Genomic DNA, 20,112 nt, shown 5'->3' with positions numbered 1-20,112 from the left:
TACAAGTTGGCAACAGATAGAGACGGTCCCTACCCAACAATGGGCTCACAGTCTAGAAGGGGGCAGCCCCACCAACCACAATTCTCAAAGGCATGGCTCCTCAATCCCCCACACCACCCATGGAAGGCACGGCTCCCCGTACCTGAAGAAACTCTTGGCTGGGCCAGCAGAGGTGAGGTTGGGGTTAGGGGTGTACCAGAACAGGTGGTGGAGGACTCGCCGCTCAGCATCTCCAAACTGCACAGTGACCTGCAGGGCCCCAGACCCATTGCTGGGGCTGGTCTGGCACTGGAGCTCCTTCTCCTGCAGCCCCGAGGAGGAGCTGAGTCCACGGGGGCCAGACAAGAGGGGAAGGGAACAAGGGCTAGGTAAGGGCCGGACAGACCTCGGGCAACCTTCCTCCGGCCCAGGGGCTATGGGAGGAAAGCTGCTACCACAGTCCCCTTCCCTCCCTCGTTGGCCAATCCCACCTGAGGGGTTCGGGGCTGGTAGTGGTTGCTGAGCTGCTTCTCCAAGGTGAGGAGACTGTCACTCCCACAATGCCTATTGTGCTCTAGAGTTCCAAAGTCTGAGCCAGTAGGAAAGAGGATGGGGAGTGGATAGAGAACAGGGAGAAGGGAAAGGAAACAGAAACAGGGATAAAGAAAGCAAGGGAGGGACAGGAAAGAAGGGAGAAGGAAGGAAGGGGACAAAGAGAAAGGGAAACGAAGGGAAGGAAAATGAGTAGGAAAGGGAGACGGGAAAAACACCACAGCTGCCCCTCATCCTCGGCTCATCACCCTCCATGTCCCAGTGCACATCCACCCGTGCCCCCTGCCCCAACAAATTGTCAAACTGGAGGCAGTTCCTCCCTCATGCTTGCCTACCATGGCATCCTGAATCTTTCCAGTTGTCCCCCTGCCCCTATTCCCCCCCTTAGGTTCCTAAGATGGGGCAAGAAGGCAGAAGAAGGAAGAACATAAGATAGGAAGAATACAGGAAGATGGAAAAGAGGAAGCCCTGACGGTTGCCCTTACAGGTGACAGGGAAGGTCTCCCACCATCACACGGATGTCAGTCAGCCGACCGGTGAGCAGCTTGGAGCCTGTCAGGGTCAGACACGTCCCCCCGGCCTCAGGACCTCGAGTGGGGAAGATGGACGTCAGCTCTGGGTTCTGAAGGCAAAAGAGAGAGAGAGAGAGAGAGAAAGAAAGAGAGAGAAGGAAGCAAAAGGCAGGCACACCACCGTCCCCCCACCTCCTATACACACACGTGCACACGGCTTGAGTTTCTGAATTCAAGTCTTCTAGGGACCAGATAGGAAGCTCCTGGAGGTTCCAAGGCCAAGGGTGGGAAGGAAATGGAAAGGGAGGGCTTGGAGGGAAGCGCAAGAGAAACAGAGGATGTGGAGGAGGCAGAGGGCCCATGAGCATCAGGGCGCTAGCCCAGCCAACCTACCTGGTAGGTGAATTTTTGGACAGAGATGCCGTGCCCGCCCCCGGGGACTTCCACAACCACGTAACCCTCCTTTTCCTCCTTGCTCCCACCAGTGATGCACACAATACTGCAGGAGAAAGAGAGCTATCACTGTCCAAGTCACTGTTCACAATTTCCCCTGCCCCCGCCCACACATTAGCCCTCCTACCCTGGGTCTCTGTGGGGGGGCCCAACCTCTCCTCCCTCCACTATATCCCCTTCCCCAGCTTCAGTCCCACCTGGACCCAGCCTCCCCTGAGTCTCAGCTGGTCAGTAATTTTCCCCTGTCCTCGAAAGCTGAACTGAGAGACAAGAAGAGCCACAGCTATAGGGTGGCAGAAGTGGTGACACTGTTTTAATAATAACAATAATAATAATAATAATAATGGTATTTGTTCTAAGCGCTGGGGTAGATACAAGGTAATCAGGTTGTCAGTCAATAATTCAATCAATCAATCGTATTTATTGAGTGCTTACTGTGTGCAGAGCACTGTACTAAGCACTTGGGAAGTACAAGTTGGCAACATATAGAGACGGTCCCTACCCAACAGTGGGCTCACAGTCTAGAAGGGGGAGACAGAGAACAAAACCAAACATATTAACAAAATAAAATAAATACAATAGATAAGTACAAGTAAAATAGAGTAATAAATATGTACAAACATATATACATATATATAGGTGCTGTGGGGAGGGGAAGGAGGTAAGACGGGGGCGATGGAGAGGGGGACTAGGGGGAGAGGAAGGAGGGGGCTCAGTCTGGGAAGGCCTCCTGGAGGAGGTGAGCTCTCAGTAGGGCCTTGAAGGGAGGAAGAGAGCTAGCTTGGTGGATGGGCAGAGGGAGGGCATTCCAGGCCAGGGGGATGATGTGGGCCGGGGGTCGACGGCGGGACAGGTGAGAACGAAGCACGGTGAAGAGATTAGCGGCAGAGGAGTGGAGGGTGCGGGCTGGGCTGTAGAAGGAGAGAAGGGAGGTGAGGTAGGAGGGGGCGAGGTGATGGACAGCCTTGAAGCCGAGGGTGAGGAGTTTCTGCCTGACGTGCAGATTGATTGGTAGCCACTGGAGGGGAGTAACATGCCCAGAGCATTTCTGGACAAAGACAATCTGGGCAGCAGCATGAAGTATGGATTGAAGTGGGGATAGACACGAGGATGGGAGATCAGAGGGAAGGCTGATGCAATAGTCCAGACGGGATAGGATGAGAGCTTGAACAAGCATGGTAGCGATTTGGATGGAGAGGAAAGGGCGGATCTTGGCAATGTTGCGGAGCTGAGACCAGCAGGTTTTGGTGACGGCTTAGATGTGAGGGGTGAATGAGAGAGCGGAGTTGAGGATGACACCAAGGTTGCGGGCTTGTGAGATGGGAAGGATGGTAGTGCGGTCAACAGTGATGGGAAAGTCAGGGAGAGGGCAGGGTTTGGGAGGAAAGACAAGGAGTTCAGTCTTGGACATGTTGAGTTTTAGGTGGCGGGCAGACATCCAGATGGAGATGTCCTGAAGGCAGGAGGAGATACGAGCCTGGAGGGAGGGGGAGAGAGCAGGGGCAGAGATGTAGACCTGGGTGTCATCAGCGTAGAGATGATAGTTGAAGCCGTGGGAGGGAATGAGGTCACCAAGTGAGTGAGTGTAGATCGAGAACAGAAGGGGACCAAGAACTGAACCTTGGGGAACCCCCACAGTAAGGGGATGGGAAGGGGAGGAGGAGCCTGCAAAAGAGACTGAGAATGAATGACCGGAGAGATAAGAGGAGAACCAGGAGAGGACGGAGTCTGTGAAGCCAAGGTTGGATAGCGTGTTGAGGAAAAGGGGGTGGTCCACAGTGTCGAAGGCAGCTGAGAGGTCGAGGAGGATTAGAATAGAGTATGAGCCGTTGGATTTGGCAAGCAGGAGGTCATTGTTGTCCCACTTGGGGCTCACAGTCTCAATCCCCATTTTACAGATGAGGTAACTGAGGCACAGAGAATTTAAGTGACTTGCCCAAGGTCACACAGCAGACAAGTGGCAGAGCCAGGATTAGAACCCACGACCTCTGACTCGACAGCCGAGGGCTAAAACTCCTACACGGGATCCAAAGGACAAGATCTTCTGTCAGCTGCCACCCTCTACCAATACACTCTCTTCTCCCACTACACCTCTCTGATCCTCCCAAGCAAACCTTCTAAGCAACTCTCCAGCCTCTGACCATTTCTCACAACCCTCTGCCTGGTCTGAAGAAACCTCCCCTCCTCCAGCAATTTGGGAAATCCAAGATCTGCCCCTCCTTCAGATCTTTCCTTAAATTAAAAAAAAACCCACCCAAAATACCTCCTCCTGGAGGCCTTCCCTGATTAACCCCACCTTCCTAGTCCTGTCATACTACAGCCCCCCTCAGCATTCATGGATTTATCTGATGATTCATTGTAGATTTCTTTACGCACTTGGGCTTGTTAGTCCTATCTATCCTCCCACTCTTTTAATGACTGTAGCTGCATCAATGTCTGTGTGCTGTCTTTTCCATTTGCTGGCAGCTCCTCGAAGGCACGGTTTGCATGTTGCAGCTTGCGTGCCCGCCCACCCCGCCAAGCCACTAGAACCCAGGCCATGCTATTGAAGAAAATAAAGATCCCTCCCCAAGCAGCAGGGTGGCCTCCAGCTGCAAAGAGAATCTGGCCCGCAGTACCTGCTCGAGACCTCATACTCCTGAGCATCCACGGCACAAGGGACTCCGGCTACAGTGACCGTCTCTGCAATGTCTTCATGCTTTTGGCCCAGGTTGGAGCCTGTGATGGTTATGCGGGTGCCTCCGTCCACGGGCCCAGACAGCGGCTCCACCTGCCCAGGAACGCCTAGCCATGTCCCTGAGGTCTTACCCCCTTATCCCAGGGCTCTCTTTCCCACCCAGGGTGACCCCTCTCCACCTTCCCCACCCATTAGGGTGTGATGTTACAGTAGCATACTTCTGTTCCCCCAGCTCTGTCCTGGAGCTAGAATCCCTGGGGGAGATGGTGTCCTAGAATTTCTGTTTTGGCACTTTCCTCACCTCTGCTCCAAGACCAGACCTTACTGGGGTCTCTCTCCCTACCCCAGGCAGCTTGGTCCCAGAGCCTGTCCCAGCCAGCTTTGCCCTGGGGCTGGTTCCAGCCACTGCCTCTCAGTGTGGAGGTGGCAGGATGGCCTAGGTCCCCTCCGATTCACAAGGTCCCAATCCACTGGGCTCCTCTGCCTGGTACAAGAGCCTAGTACAGTGCCCTGTACACAGTAAGGACTCAATAAATACCATGGATTGATTGGTTGGTTGGGTCAGGACCTCCATGGTTCCTGAGTTCCACTCCCAGGTCCAAAATGGTCCTCTCCACCCACAGTGCCGGTTCTCACTTTCCGAGCCCCAGGACGGCACCGGTCCCTACCCCCTCGCCCAGTCCCCGCCTGGCATGCCAACTCACTGCGTGGATGAGCGGGGCCGGGCACAGGGCTGCTATGGTCTCGGCACAGGCTTCCCGGAAGGCACAGCGCGGATGCTTCTCATCACACCAGACGCAGCCGTAGCGGGGGTCGGCCGTTTGGCAGAGGCTGCAGTCTGAGTGGCCCACGGAGCAGTCGTAGAGAGTCACTGGGAAGGGAGGGGTGGGGCAGGGATGGGGAATTTACTCACAGAGCAGAAACGATCAGGGGCAGCTGGACAATCTGGCCCCAGGGACCAGACTTGAAGGGTTTTTTCCTGATACATACAAAAGAGCTTCCCCTCCCACACCTAGGGTTACACAAACATACACTCACAATAACTCCATCAACTCACATGCACTGAGGTCTTGCTTCCCCTACTCAGGATCCCACCTCCCTTCTTGCTCCCCATCCCAAAGTGCACGTGCGCGCGCGTGCGTACACACACACACACACACACACACACACACACACACAGAGTAAGGATCCCTGATCCTACTGAGGCAGTCTGTTTTCCTTCTGCCTCATCTACCTGGGGTCTTCCACACATACACACACACTTCTCCTCCCTACACTTTGGGGCCCCACCTTTGCCCCCCTCCCCCCTCCAAACCAGGGATGTACCATGAAGTCCATCTACACTGTCCACCCGCAGGCCTTGCCTCCTCTGCACAAACACGGCCACCCGGAACTCAGACTGCAGAGATGTATAGGTGAGCTGTGGGCAACAGAGGGTCACAGCTGAGCTGGGAGAATAGGCTGTTGGTGACCAGGGTCGGGGCTGAAGGGCTCCCAGAGTTCACCCCCAACTGGTTCTCCCTTTCTAGCACATGACAGTCATCCTGAACCTCTTTTAGGGACTCTGCTGACCAACAGCAGCTCAAACTCACTCCACCAGCTCGAGCCTTCAGGTCCAGCCCCAGACCCAGACGGGCCCTGGCAGACCTTTCATCCCGAGGCCTGGAACTGACCCACTCTCCAGGGATCGTCAATTCTGGGGATGACCTGGCGCTGGTCCCGCCCAAATCGAATCGCCCCCTGACCCACCCACCCAAATCCCAGAAGACAGCAAGCAGCGAGCTGAACGGCCTTTGTCTGCATTCAGCTGACTGTGACACTGACAAACTCCCAGGGCAAAAACGGGCAGTGAGAAGAGTCACACAGTCTGTGGTCTAAGGGGGAACTGCCTATAGTCCCGACTCAGGGACCAGGAAAAACTCAATGCAGTTATTTAGTGGGGATACAATGCCAGAAGAGGGCATCAAGTTCCAATGACCCGGACCACCCAGAGACCCAAGGAAAACCCAACGATGAAGAAAATCCAGCTGCCAAGTAGGGCTTGTGATTCTGGGGCCCAGATTCCCCCTCCACCTGCTGCCCACTGCCCAGGATGGCTTCCCCAATGGCCCTTCACCTGGCGCAGCTGACAGGTAATATGGTAGAGGGACCCGGAGGTGTCATCCCCCTCCACGTTGGCCTCCATGACCACAGAGAGTCCATCCAGCTCCAGCACACACTCATAGCCCTCCCATTCATCCTGGAATGAAAACGTAAGATATGGAAGACCAGACATCACTGGCCACTGGGGGCTTGGGGCCATCACGAGGGTTTCCAGGGCATCATCAGACTAGGACCTCAGAGAACAGTAAGGAAGCCCCAAAGGACTCCAAGGAGCAGTGAAAGGTCATGTGGAAGGAGTCTGGGGGTCTCCAGGAAGAGCTGGCTTGGCACCTGGTACAGGTGGAAGTTCCTGGCTAGGAGTGTGATCTCCCGCTCCACGTTGACAGGAAGAAGAGAGGATCCCTGGACACTTTGTACGCACGGACAGGCATCAGGACCTTGACTCAGCTCCTCCTGCAGAGTGGAAATGGACAGACAGCATGGGGTGGAGGGGCAGGAGGGTGAGGTTAAGTACCTCCTTCTCCTCTCCCTCTCCTATCCAACCCGCTTTCATGAGCCCCTTGGTTTTTTTCCTCAACTTCTCTGGCCCTCTATGCCCCCTGGTCCCCTTTCCCTCTCTCTATCTCCCCCCACCTTCTCCCTTTCCCCCGCTGCCCCCCATCCCCCACTCCTTCCCCCAGTCCCACTTCGGCTTTCAACCTCACCAGCTCCCAGGACTTTGGGGAATCGTATTGGTAGTCGAGGTCATGGAGAAGGATGTGGGGGGCATCAAGGCCCTCGTGCTCAGCTGAATCGCCGTCACCTGACAGAAGCGTGGAAGCGGAGAAGGGCGATGTGTCACTCTCTGTCCACTCATCTGCCTCTGGGAGCCGGGGACCTTCTCGGAACAGCCAGTCGGGGGGAAGTGCTTCAGAGTCAACTGTATCATTCTCCAACTCTCCTGGGAAATGGGTGGAGGGGGGGCTTCCGGGAGCATGGTCAGGGGGGCCAGAAGTAGTGGGGGTTGTCGCCTGGGGCTCCAGGGTTGGCATCATGGTCCCAGGGACACCCAGGGAATGAGCCTCAAGAGAGGAAGAGTTTGGAGCCGCTGCCGTAGGTTGCAGGGCTGCTGGGGCCAAGGTGGGGGCCGGGGTGGTGAACCAATCTGGGGACCCTGTTTCTGGAGCGGCTGTGGGCAGTGTGGGGGCTGCATTCTTCTTATCAGTGTCAGAGTCGTCTCGATCCGGGGTAGTTCTGGGCCCCATGAGGAGGTCCGGGGGGTGGCTGGGACCCATCGTCGGGACTGGCTGGGTGGGGCCCAGGGTAGGTCCAAATGTCATCCTGGACACCTGGGTAGTTACCAGGGCCGAGGGAAGAGGAGGAGGGGTGGGGGGAGCTTCTGTGGGCTGAGGGGTCACAGCTAAGGCCACAAGGTCCGTGGTGGAAATACCCTTAAAAGAGAGGGAAACGGGTTCAGTGGGGGTGAACCCAGGTGTCATCTGGGAGCTCCCAGGCTCTGGTGTGGGGAGCCCAGGCTCTGTGTGAGGGAGGGTTTTGGGCTCTGATGCCGGAGTATCAAAGGTGACTGGGGGAGTTGGAGAAGTCTGGGCTTTTGTAGCCACAGGAGGGAGGGAAGTGAGAGCTTCTCCTGTGGGAAGGACTGAAGAAAGAAGAGGCCATGAAGTGGGAATCTGAATCTAGGGGTAGAAGATTGGGGGACAAAGGACAGAAGGAGACAGAGAGAGAGAGAGAGCCGGGGGCAGGGCCAGAAAGAGAAGGGGGGAGAAAGTAGGGAGAGAAAGAGGAGAGGAAAGAGAGGGGAGAAGAGAGAGAATGGGGAGAGAGTAGGGAGAGGAGAGACAGAGATGGAAAGAGGAGGAGGAGAGAGATTTAAAGAATATAAAGAGAAAAGGGGGAACAGGAAAGTAGGGACAAATAACAGAGGTTTATGTTTCAAAGAGAAAGAAAGAATATGGAAGACAAAAAGAGAAACACATGAAAATCCAGTTAATTCTATAACCAAGGAGATCCTTTGGAGCTTTCTGAGCCCCTGCCCTCACCCCAGACCCTATGGACTGGTCCAACCTGCCTGCTGACTCTGACCCACTTCCCGCTAGTCAGCAAAGCCACACAAATGTATACATACACATCCATGCACTCATGGAAACCCACACAAATTAAAACTCAGACATATGGACAAAGACACCCATATACTCATGCACATATAAGGCCTCTCACACATGGGTCCTAGGACCCACTGAAAGAGCTACATCAAAAATGCTTTCACTGCCACCTAAAGGTAAGCAAGGAGACTGGGGCTTCTGAATAAAGGTGGCAGGGACAGGAGGAGCAGCTGGAAACTGGTGGGGAACATTACAGATGGAGCTGAGCACTGGGCGAGGGAATTGTTTTAAAAAGGGCCCTCAAAAGAATAAGGGTATTTTACCCTGACTTTTCTACAGTCTCACGGGTCTAGGCCCCAGGGATTCTGGGAAGGTTCCAGGTGGAGGACTGCAGAGGCTTAAGACCTAAGTTCCCAGAACCAGGACGGCTTGCCATAATACCAAAACCTTCCCCCGCCCGGCCCCCCAAAACAGTTCCTGATCAGTGCCAAACACAAAGTGGTGAGAAACTCATTTCCAAGATGAGTTTCTGCACCCCCTCAGACGTGAGTTTCCCACCATTTCCAGTTTAGCGCCAAGCCCCTCTAATTCAGGAAGCCAGGACACCGTGCACAGCTAGTGCTAAACCTGACAGGGCTGGTGCTTGCAGGGGCTGATACTGGACTGGGCCAAGCATCAGATTTCCAAGCCAGGCAAAGCTCTAATTCAGGAGGCCTGAGTCGCTCTCACCTTCTGGCTGTAGACAATGGCCCCCTCCTCACAGGCTGCTTTGTGGGTGCACAGATGTTGCCATACACACCAGCTGCATCCCCAGGGGCTACTCACACAGCCTTGGCACCTAAGGCAAAAGAAGGAAAGTGACAATCGAGGTGGGGAGAGCTGGAGGATTGTGGCCGTGGGGGTGGGGGGTGGGAGGGAGATGAGGAGGGGGCATAAGGGCTAAGGGGCCAGAATAGAAGCGGGGCACAAAACAGCCAGGGGCAGAAGGAAAAGGTACTCACGGTGCAGATGGGTGGAGCTGGGCAACTGCAGCACAGTCATAGAAGGAGAATTTGGCAGATGCAATGACCACAGACCCATATCGCAGCACCAATGCCACAGAGACGTGGTCTGCAGAAGGCAGGGAGACATACGTGGTCAGGAGGGCCTAGAGGCCAAAACCCAAGGACAGCCCCATAGATACCCATTCAGATTCCTACACAAGGGCGGGCCACACAAATACATACCTAGATACACATGGACACAGACAGGGACAGAGAGAGAGAGAGAGAACAGGAGTCACCCAGCTCCCTCTAGATTACATGCTCCTTGTGGGCTTGGAACAAGCTCTTAGTACAATCTGTCTTAGTACTTAATATAGTAATAATATAATACTTTAATTCATTCATTCATTCAATCGTATTTATTGAGCGCCTACTGTGTGCAGAGCACTGTACTAAGCGCTTGGGAAGTACAAGTTTGCAACATATAGAGACAGTCCCTACCCAACAGCAGGCTCACAGTCTAGAAGGGGGAGACAGACAACAAAACAAAACATATTAACAAAATAAAATAAATAGAATACGTACAAATAAAATAGAGTAATAAACACATACAAACATATATACATAATATACAGGTGCTGTGGGGAGGGGAAGGAGGTAAGGCAGGGGGGATGGGGAGGGGGAGGTGGGGGAGAGGAAGGAGGGGGCTCAGTCTGGGAAGGCCTCCTGGAGGAGGTGAGCTCTCAGTAGGGCTTTGAAGGGAGGAAGAGAGCTAGCTTGGCAGATGTGCGGAGGGAGGGCATTCCTGGCCAGGGGGGATGACTTGGGCTGGGGGTCGACGGCGGGACAGGCGAGAATGAGGCACAGTGAGGAGATTAGCGGCAGAGGAGCAGAGGGTGCGGGCTGGGCTGTAGAAGGAGAGAAGGGAGGTGAGGTAGGAGGGGGCGAGGTGATGGAGAGCCTTGAAGCCGAGGGTGAGGAGTTTTTGCCTGATGCGTAGGTTGATTGATAGCCACTGGAGATTTTTGAGGATATAATATATTAATACTTAATATATTAGTACTATGTATTTTGCACACAGTAAATGCTCAGTAAATAGCATTGATTGATGGAGCTGGGAGCCCCCAGCCCATGCCACAGCAGAGGTCCCAGATCCTCATGTTTTCACCAGGTACCCTCAAGCTCTCTTTCCCAGCCACCACCTCCTCCCCACTTCCCCTGCTTCAGACACACACACAACCGGAGGCAGCTTTCCCTGAAGCCCTTTGGGAAGGGAGTGAGGAGGGCCTGAGGCCAGACAGAGGGCTAGAGGATGCCTGAGGGATCTCTATATCAGGCAAGAGAACCTGGAGAAATGGAACTGACCAATGGTACTTATTGAGTGCTTACTTTGTGCAAAGCACTGTGAGCACTGTATCCTCTGAGATGAACCATGTGACAAGCCCTGGAGCAAACCATGGAGCCCCAAAGTTGGGTGGGGGGGGGCGAGGTTGTGGGGGCAGGCTGGTGGTGAGAGAGGGAATTATCATTCAAATGCAGCTGGGGCTGGGGGAGAGAAAGAGGAAAGTATGGGGAGGGGGGAGGTGCGGGGGCAGAGGTGTGGTGTGTAGCACCCCTGCCAGACAGAGAAAAGCAGAGAAGCAGGAAAGAGAGCTACCCAACCTGGGGAAGGGGAAAGACTAGGGAGGTAAGGAATTACAGCAGGAATCAGGCAGATAGGCCCAGCTGGGGACAGAAATCATAGCCTGGAGGTATATGAGCACCACAGGAGACAAGAACCAAGCCTCAGGCTCAGGCCAAGACCTCTTCTCCCCATCTGGACTGACCTGTTCCCAGCTCCAGGGCTGGGGCCTGGCTTGGGTCTGGGGAGGGGCACATGACCCCTGTCTTGGTTAGCACAGCTGGACTCTCGTATTCCTCAAAGTAGCAGGAGTATGACTCCTCTTCACTCAGGGGGGGCAAATCTGAGATAGACAGGAATATCTGCCAATCAAATGTCAGAACAGAAACATCAGCCAATTAAGTAAGGGGAGGGATCACCCCCACAGTAGCTGGGCCAAAGAGGGTTGACCACTGTCCCCTCCCAGCTACCCAGCCACTCTGCTGCCCAACCCCTGGCTTGCAGGGAGGTAGAGCAGCATGGCTCTAGAGAAGCAGCATGGCTCAGTGGAAAGAGCATGAGCTTTGGAGTCCGAGGTCATGGGTTCAAATCCTGGCTCTGCCACTCGTCAGCTGTGCGACTTTGGGCAAGTCACTTAACTTCTCTGTGCCTCAGTGACCTCATCTGGAAAATGGGGATTAAGACTGTGAGCCCCACGTGGGTCAACCTGATCACCCTGTAACCTCCCCAGCGCTTAGAACAGTGCTTTGCACATAGTAAGTGCTTAATAAATGCTATTATTATTATTATTATTAGAGCGGTGTGTATACCCACAACCCCAGGAGAGCTTGGAAAGTGACTCAGCAGCAGAATGCCAGCTAGATGATGACCCAAAATGACAGTTTCTCAGCCAACCCCCTGTAATCAGGTGGCCCCCAAGCCTTGGTCCCCCCAGCCCATAAGCACAGATGCCACACTTGCCTGGGTCTCCCTGAGCCCAGATCCTGCCTATGGGCACTCCCCCCGGGCCCCCAAGGCGGTAGGACAGAGTTATCTTTCCCGCCCCGCCTGTCCAGCCACCACCCTCCAGGAGCTCACATTTCTCTTCTCTTCCCGGCTGATGTTCGCTGGGCTCAGGGTTTGGATGCCCAGGCACTGCTGCTCGGGACTGAAGCTCCAGAGCCAGCGCTCTTTCACACCTGCCCGGGAGCACTCACTCCGGCGGCTACACCTGCGGGATGAAGCCAGAGGAACGAAGGAGATTTCGGTCCCAGGAGAGTCTACGGCTCAAGCCAGGACCCAAAGTCAGGGTGCCCAGAGCACAGGAGGTGGAGGAATCTCTGGACAAGGTTGCCAGGGGCAGCAGTGGCACTGGGGATAATGCCAGAGGCAGGAGGGAGGCTACTTACAAACAGGGAAGGGTCCCCAGAGAGAGCAGTGCCAGGAGGGGACGGGAGAGGCCATGAAGAGGGGGAGAACTCACCGCCCACGCAGCACACACCACCCACAGTATGGGTCCTGCTGGGCCAAGCATGACACGCAATCCAAGTGCTCGGAGCAGGTGGCCACAGGGAACTTCACGACCTGGGGGACCAAGCCAGTTAGCCCCTGGCCACAGGGAGAAACCACCTGGGCTCTCCGAGTCTCCCACTCCTTGCCCCTGATCCCACCTCACTCACCGTGTCCTGGGTCATGACATACAGGTGCTCCTGGCCCTGGTCAAAGAGCAAATCCCCGCTCACCGCTGAGTCCCGCTGGATGAACGGGGCTGCGTAAGGGTGGCTGTCACCCTCCGGCCCCAGATACACCTGAGAGAGCAGCAGAGTACGTCAGGGGTAGGCACCCGGGAGGGGCTCTCGGGTAGCCGTGCTGGGTGGATAGTCGAGAGGCAGGGTGAGGGTGGTGAGGCCAAGGAATCTGGGGACCTCACTTCATGGAGATTAGTCACCAAGTAGGAAAGGGGCATCATTGGTGTGGGAGATTCTGGGGGGAAGCCGATCAAGAACAGGGTAAGGGGTGAGCCCTGGGAGCTTGGGACATAGGAAACGCAAGAGAAAAGGTGGCATTATTCCTGAGATGAGCACTGCGGGAATCCTAGCCTGGAAGCCCACCCGGCCCTCTTGCAAAAACGTCACAGACCTCTAGCCAGAGGGAGAGGCCAGGAGCTGCCAGGGGCCTTCAGCCTCCAGAGCAGCTCGGCCTCCTGGCCGGTTTCCACACGGGAGCTGGCTGGAATTGGCCAGTAGAGGCCGCTACAGCCCCAGGGTCAGGGCTCACTCTGGCAGCCCAGAGCCTGAGCCAGAGCCGGGCCAACTTGCTCCGCAGGGTGTAGACGAAGAGGAGGTCCACGTAAGGAAGATATTAGGGATCGGGTGGCTCCCTTCCTTGCCCCCGTTCCCTGGGCAACCCATCCCCATTCTCCGCCAGCCCTGGATTCTCCTCTCCAGCTTTACACGCCACCGCGACAGCCCTTAGCTCAGCCCTGAATTGTCCCTCCCCACCTTGTGCAGCTGCCCACGGCTGTCTCCCAGGAAGACGATGGTGTGTCCATCTTCCACGCTCACTGCCACTGCCGTCAGCTGGACATCCGGCCACTCCAAGATGGGTACAGCCTCCAGGGGCACGCTGCTAGCCATGGGGCTGGGCGTGTGGTCAGACCCACAGGGGTAAGCATCCAGAGTGTCCTGGTGGATGAGAGATTCCCGGCATGATGCTCCAGCCAGGACTCTGCCCTTGGGTGGTGATGCTTTCCTCCCTCCATCTCAGTCCTCTCCCAGGCCAAGAAAGAGACCAGAGCAGCAAGCATCACACTAGATTCCCTTGACCTAAGGGCCCAGGGATCTTATTGTTTTGTACACCCCCAAGTGCTTAGTACAAGGCTCTGCACACAGTAAGCGCTCAATAAATACTTTTTCCTCCCAGTGGTATTTGGTAAGTGCTTATTATTTGCCAAGCACTGTACTAAGCACTGGGGTAGATACAAACTAATCAGGTTGAACATAGTTCATGTCCCATATGGGGCTCACAGTCTTAATCCCCATTTCTCAGATGAGGTGACAGGCACAGAGAAGCAGCGTTGCCTAGTGGAAAGAGCACAAACCTGGGAGTCAGAGGACCTGGGTTCTAATCCCAGCTCTGCCAATTGCTCTGCTTGCGTTGTGACCTTGAGCAAGTCATTCAACTTCTCTGTTCCTGTGTCCTTAACTGTAAAATAGGGATTCAATACCTGTTCTCTCTCCTATTTAAGACTGAGCTCCCATGCAGGACAGGGACTGAATCCAACCTAATTAACTTGTACCTACCCCAGTACTTAGAACAGTGTTCGACATATAGTAAGCACTTAACAAGTAGCATAAAAAAAAAAAAACTTGCCCAGGGTCACACAGCAGACAAGGGGCGCAGCTGAAATTAGAACCCAGGTCCTTCTGACTTCCAGGCCCATGCTCTATCCACTAATAATAATAATAATAATAATGGCATTTATTAAGCACGTACTATGTGCAAAGCACTGTTCTAAGCGCTGGGGAGGTTACAAGGTGATCAGGTTGTCCCACAGGGGGCTCACAGTCAATCCCCATTTTACAGATGAGGTAACTGAGGTGCAGAGAAGTTAAGTGACTTGCCCAAAGTCATAGAGATGACAATTGGCGGAGCCGGGATTTGAACCCATGACCTCTGACTCCAAAGCCCGTGCTCTTTCCACTGGGCCACGCTGCTTCTCACTAGGCCAGACTGCTTCTGACTGACTGATTGAGGACTTCAGAGAAGAGCTTCAGGCAAAGAGCCCTACCAAGTCCAACAACCTGGTGCTTTTGAAGAGTCCAGAAGCCAAGGGGGGCATATCTCCCTGGCCAGTTGAGTTAGGGGGTAGGGGGAGGCAGGACTAAGCCAAGACTGCATCTGGAGGTTCCCGGGACCCTGCCCTACTTCCTTAGATCACCCACTCTGCCCCAGAGTAATGTCTACCGCAGAGTTGGCACTCAGCCACCAGAATGCCATTATGCTGCATGGCCAAGTCACTTTACTTCTCTGGGCCCCCTTCTAGACTGTGAGCCCACTATTGGGTAGGGATTGTCTCTGTTGCCAAATTGCACTTTCCAAGTGCTTAGTACAGTGCTTTGCACACAGTAAACGCTCAATAAATACGACAATGAATGAATGGGCCTCAGTTACCTCATCTGTAAAATGGGGATTAAGACTGTGAGCCCTATGTGGGACATGAACTGCATCCATTCGGATTACCTTGTACCTCTCCCGGCAATTAGTACAGTGCCTGACACATAGTAAGCTCCCAACAAATACCATTAACAAACAACGCTGCAAGGGCCCAGATTCTCTCCCCACTCACCGCGGGCAACTGCGCACAATTGGAGTTGACATCATACTCAATGTAGGCTGCCTCAGCTCTATCTTCAGCCCGGCCTTCACGCGTGTAGCAGGCGTCCCGCGTGGCATTGGCCAGCCGGTCGACCTCATCCAGGGAGAAGGCGCAGAGCGCAGAGGCCTCGGATTGCTGACCGGTGGGTGCAGGCCAGACCGAGAATGCGGCAAAGAGTACCTCACCCTGCGCACCCCCCCAGGCTCCGGGCACCACCACAGCCGCTGCCCGTACCAGTCCGTAGGGGCGAGAGGCCCCCTGGCAGGATAGAGGAAGCTCCACATAGGAATAGTAATGTTGGTCCCCCAGGCAGACACGGGAGATGTACGGGCGAAACTCCCGGGACTGGGCCCGCAGGTCCCGGCGGTAGAAGAGGAAGTAGACGCTGGCCTGGCGGGCAAAGGATGTCACGAAGTGGTGGCTGTATTCGGACAGGCGCCCCACGGCCAGCTTAGCCGTCTCCTCGTAGGAAAAGGCTGACTGGGGGTCAGGTGGGAGCAAGACGCGGGTGGTGATGGGTGGGATGCCCCCGCCCACGCCTTTACTGGTGTAGCCCCGGCCCACGAAGAGCAAGGGCTCCCCTGCCGGGCCGCAACCCACCAGCCCCACAGTGCTAACCGTCGGGTCGTTGGCTGCAACATACTGGGTGTCCCCCGGACGCTCTGGCCGCAGCAACAGGTGGGTCAGTTCCCCCAGCCTCCTTTGCTCACACACGCCTTGGTGCACACTGCCGCATGCTATCAGGGCCCCCTGGGCCTCATTCACCAGCAGGAGCTGGTTGTGGTTGTCGGTGGACGTGGCTTGGGGGCACTCCAGCTGCGACACAGGTGGAAGACAGTCCCGGCTGTCCATCACGGGCCCGGTGGGCACCACTGCCTCCAGTTTTAGCTCCATGCTCAGCTGGAACAGGAAGTTTGTGGCCCCCACATAGAGGGTACCGGAGAGTGGGTCGCGGGCCAGGTGCCGAAAGCGGGTGCCATTATAGGAGAAGGAGGCTGGAAATGGCCGAGCCCAGGGCACCAGGGCACACAGAGCCCAAAGAGCTCGGAGCAGGGCTGGCCCAGGAACAGGCATGGTCACCTGAAAGGAGAAAGTGGGGAGACAAGAGGGTGGGAGGAGGAGAAGGGGGAGCGGAGAAAGGGGAGAAAGAGGAGGAAGATAAGGGGACAGAAGGAAGAGACGGGAGTGGAGGGAAAGAGGAAGGGGTGGGGGGAAGAGGAAAGGGTGGGGGAAAGAGGAAGGGACAGGGGAAGAAGGGGGGGAAGAGGGAGGGGCCGGTGGGGAAGGGGAGGAAAAATTAGTGTGGCAACAGGTTGAGAACACTACCCCAAACTATAGCCAGGGAGCCAGGGAACATGGCCATCCTAACTATTCATTCATTCAATCGTATTTATTGAGCCCTTACTGAGTGCAGAGCACTGTACTAAATGCTTGGGAAGTACAAGTTGGCAACATATAGAGACGGTCCCTACCCAACAACGGGCTCACAGACTAGAAGAGGGAGACAGACAACAAAACAAAACGTGGACAGGTGTCAAGTCATCAGAATAAACAGAAGTAAAGCTAGATGCACATCATTAACAAAATAGAATAGTAAATATGTACAAGTAAAATAAATAGAGTAATAAATCTGTACAAACATATATACAGGTGCTGTGGGGAGGGGAAGGAGGTAGGGTGGGGGGGATGGGGAGGGGGAGAGGAATGGGGGGGGCTCAGTCTGGGAAGGCCTCCTGGAGGAGGTGAGCTCAGTAGGGCTTTGAAGGGAGGAAGAGAGCTAGCTTGGCAGATGTGCGGAGGGAGGGCATTCCAGGCCAGGGGGAGGACGTGGGCCAGGGGTCGACGGCGGGACAGGCGAGAACGAGGCACAGTGAGGAGGTTAGCGGCAGAGGAGCAGAGGGTGCGGGCTGGGCTGTAGAAGGAGAGAAGGGAGGTGAGGTAGGAGGGGGTGAGGTGATGGAGAGTCTTGAAGCCGAGTGTGAGGAGTTTTTGCTTGAGTTTTTGCTTGTACTATGGTGGTGGGTCCCCAGGAAAAGGAGGAAGGGGTGGGGGGAGGAAGGAGGACCCACAGCCTGGAAACCCCCTACCCAGCTCCCTGGGACTCACGCGAGATGCAGCCTGGAGGACAATGGGGACTGAAAGTTAGGCTACTTTAGGACTGGGAACCTGGAATTAGCCAATTTCTCAGTTGACAGACAGGGTCAAATTAGGCCCTGACTGACAAACACAATCCAGCAAAGGGACACGGACAGAGCTCTTTGGAGTCAGAATCCCAGCAGCAGCCCCTGAATCCATGGGGGAAAAAGGGCCTCGGGAGTAGGAGGTGGGCCAGGAGCTGGAGACAGGTCAGCAAAGGGAAACAGGAAACCAAAATGATAAATAAAAAATACCTTCCTGTCCGCAGAATCTGGCAAGACTTCAGGAGGTGGCAAGTTAAGAGTCCCAAGAGGAGCAACAAACTGGGAACTGCCACTGTTATGAACCTCTGTACCCTGGTCTGGCCAGTGGGGCGGTGACAAGGGAGAGCCATGGAGACCAGTGATGGTTTGGAAAAGAAGACTGTGAGGAAAGGCTAAAGGAGCTGGGGGATTGGGCCTGGAAAATTGAAGGCTGATGGGTGGACGGGTTGAAGGACCTCAATCCTGGACTGGGCCTCCTTGAAGCATTTTTGTACAGAGAAAAATGGGCAGAGGACAGATGAGGACTGAGCAAAACTTCCTGTCAGTGAGTGGGTGAGTCTCTGGAGTGAGGGATTGACATGGTTGTGGGATCAAGTCCCCTGAAAATCATTAAGAGCAGAAGAGATTCCACTTGTCTGGGCTGGGGATGAGGTCATCTTGCGTGGACAAAATAGAGGGCCCTGCCAATCTTGGAATTCTTTGGTTCCCTGCAACCTAATTCCACCTTCCCGCCCCCCAACCAGTTCCTGGAGATGTGTAGTGTGAAGAGGGGCCTGTAGGAGACAGCATGGCCTAGTGGAAAGAGTGCTGGGAGCAGAGAGACCTGGATTCTAGTCCCAGGTCCACAACTTGCCTATGTGAGTAGAAGCAAATCACTTAAAGTCTCTGAGCCTGATTTCCTCATCCGTTAAGTGGAGTTAAAATGCTTGTCCTCCCTTCCTCTTAGACTATGAGCCCTATGTGGAATGGGGACCGTGTCTGATCTTAGCAACTTGTAACTAGCACAGTATCTGGCACACAGTAAGCACTTCATAAATACTATTATTATGATAATGATGATGATGAAGAACAAATGCACGAAGACCCAGCAGAAACCCCAGATAATTATTCCACCCTCAAGCCCAAGCGCTCCTACATGGGGATCCCCCAAATACAGGAAGGAGACAGAACCAGAGCAGGAAATGGCCCTGACAGCTGAGTTGACTAGGAAATCCATCTCTCGTGTTTGAAGATTCTAAGACTGGGACCATGTGTCAGTACAGGTGAGGGGTGGGGGGAGGGAGAGACAGACAGAGAGAGACAAAGCGAGACTCAGAGGGGGATCATGCAGCAGCCTAGGCTAAGGAGGAGGAAGAAGAGGAGGAGGAGGAGGAGGAGGAGGCCAGCATCCATCCTGCCTGCATCCTTCCCACAGCCCAGTCTGCTTCCTGGACAGAGGGGAGGAGGAGACACATAGCATCCGGCCCAGCTGGACAGATACAGTGACCAAGAAAGGAGGAGCGGTGGGGGGGCGGTGCCAGGAAGAAGCAGGAGAGGGATAGAGGACCCATTTCCTGGGGGGAAGGGGGAGGGGAGGGGATGGTCAGAGTTCAGGCCTCTTGAGATCTTTCACTAACACTGTGCAGGCCAGTGCCATGGCTATTCAAATCCAATTCTTGGTGGATGCCCATCTGGAGGAATCATGGACACCGGAGGGAAGAATGGAATGATTGAACTCAATTGAAACAATGAACAGAGTTGAAGAAAATGAGCTATAACCAAGAAATCAAGAGCATCCCACAGAGGGTTAGAAGATCAAGACGGGACGAGGCAGTTGGGGTCAGCAGGGATGGGGAATAGCAGACTTGGGGAAGTCCACCCCAAGGGTGGCTCTGTAGAAAGCAGTGTTGCCCAGTGGAAAGCGCACAGACCTGCAAATCAGAGGACCTGGGTTTTCATTCCAGCTCTGCCGCATGCCTGCTGTGGCCTTGGGTAAGTCACTTCAGTTCTCTGTGCCTCAGTTACCTCCTTGTAAAATGAGGATTCAATACCTGTTCTCCTCCTTACCTAGATTGTGAGCCCTGTGTGGGACAGGAACTGTGTCCAACCTGATTACCCTGTATCTTCCCCAGAGCTCAGAACAGTGTTTGCCACATAGTAAGCACTTAACCAATACCACAATTATTATTATTATTATTATTATTATTATTAATAATAATAATAATAATAAAAGCAGCCTCAATGACTAGATGACGCATTGTTCCAAGCCAGGTGGCAAAGAGAAGGGTGACGGGAATGCAGTCGAGAACTCCTTACTGCCCGACTCTGCTCCTCCACCCTTGGCTCCCACCACCCCCGGCTTTCCAAGAAAAGAAAGCTTCCCCCTCCCCATTCTGGGGAGTAAGACTGGTCTTCAGAAGAGTCCCCAGATCCAAATGGCCCAAAGTACTCTAGTCCCCACACCAAGATGTGAGGCTATGGGGAGATAGGTCTGTGAGAATGAATCTGGGCACATGTCAGTGTGTGCATCTCGGGGCCTGGGTAAATGAATGTTGGTGTCTACCTCTCCTATGCAAGTATGTGTTATGTCAGTGTGCTTATGCCTGTGTGCCTA

The 20,112-nt window shown here is 54.6% G+C and overlaps 1 protein-coding gene across 2 annotated transcripts in view; it reads right to left on the bottom strand.

The window, feature by feature from the left end:
• PLXNB1 (plexin B1) overlaps window positions 1–20,112 on the bottom strand; it is a 54,794-nt gene that overhangs the window by 20,329 nt on the left and 14,353 nt on the right. For both annotated transcript variants that reach the window (XM_038740402.1, XM_038740403.1), the window contains exons 3-19: window positions 15,310–16,419; window positions 13,463–13,645; window positions 12,641–12,769; window positions 12,445–12,545; window positions 12,060–12,192; window positions 11,188–11,344; window positions 9,380–9,488; window positions 9,108–9,216; window positions 6,981–7,952; window positions 6,607–6,729; window positions 6,290–6,412; window positions 5,500–5,593; window positions 4,878–5,044; window positions 4,115–4,266; window positions 1,437–1,542; window positions 1,017–1,153; window positions 143–322 (exon numbers count right to left, since the gene is read on the bottom strand). In XM_038740402.1, the coding sequence (XP_038596330.1) occupies window positions 143–322; window positions 1,017–1,153; window positions 1,437–1,542; window positions 4,115–4,266; window positions 4,878–5,044; window positions 5,500–5,593; window positions 6,290–6,412; window positions 6,607–6,729; window positions 6,981–7,952; window positions 9,108–9,216; window positions 9,380–9,488; window positions 11,188–11,344; window positions 12,060–12,192; window positions 12,445–12,545; window positions 12,641–12,769; window positions 13,463–13,645; window positions 15,310–16,413 (4,079 nt within the window). In that variant the 5' untranslated portion in view covers window positions 16,414–16,419. The remainder of the gene's footprint in view (window positions 1–142; window positions 323–1,016; window positions 1,154–1,436; window positions 1,543–4,114; window positions 4,267–4,877; window positions 5,045–5,499; window positions 5,594–6,289; window positions 6,413–6,606; window positions 6,730–6,980; window positions 7,953–9,107; window positions 9,217–9,379; window positions 9,489–11,187; window positions 11,345–12,059; window positions 12,193–12,444; window positions 12,546–12,640; window positions 12,770–13,462; window positions 13,646–15,309; window positions 16,420–20,112) is intronic.

The sequence above is a fragment of the Tachyglossus aculeatus genome, chromosome X1, assembly GCF_015852505.1.
Source record: "Tachyglossus aculeatus isolate mTacAcu1 chromosome X1, mTacAcu1.pri, whole genome shotgun sequence".
In the NCBI taxonomy this organism is placed as follows: Eukaryota; Metazoa; Chordata; class Mammalia; order Monotremata; family Tachyglossidae; genus Tachyglossus; species Tachyglossus aculeatus.
Note: the sequence above shows the minus strand (reverse complement) of the source record. Positions and strands in the feature narration are given on the sequence as shown.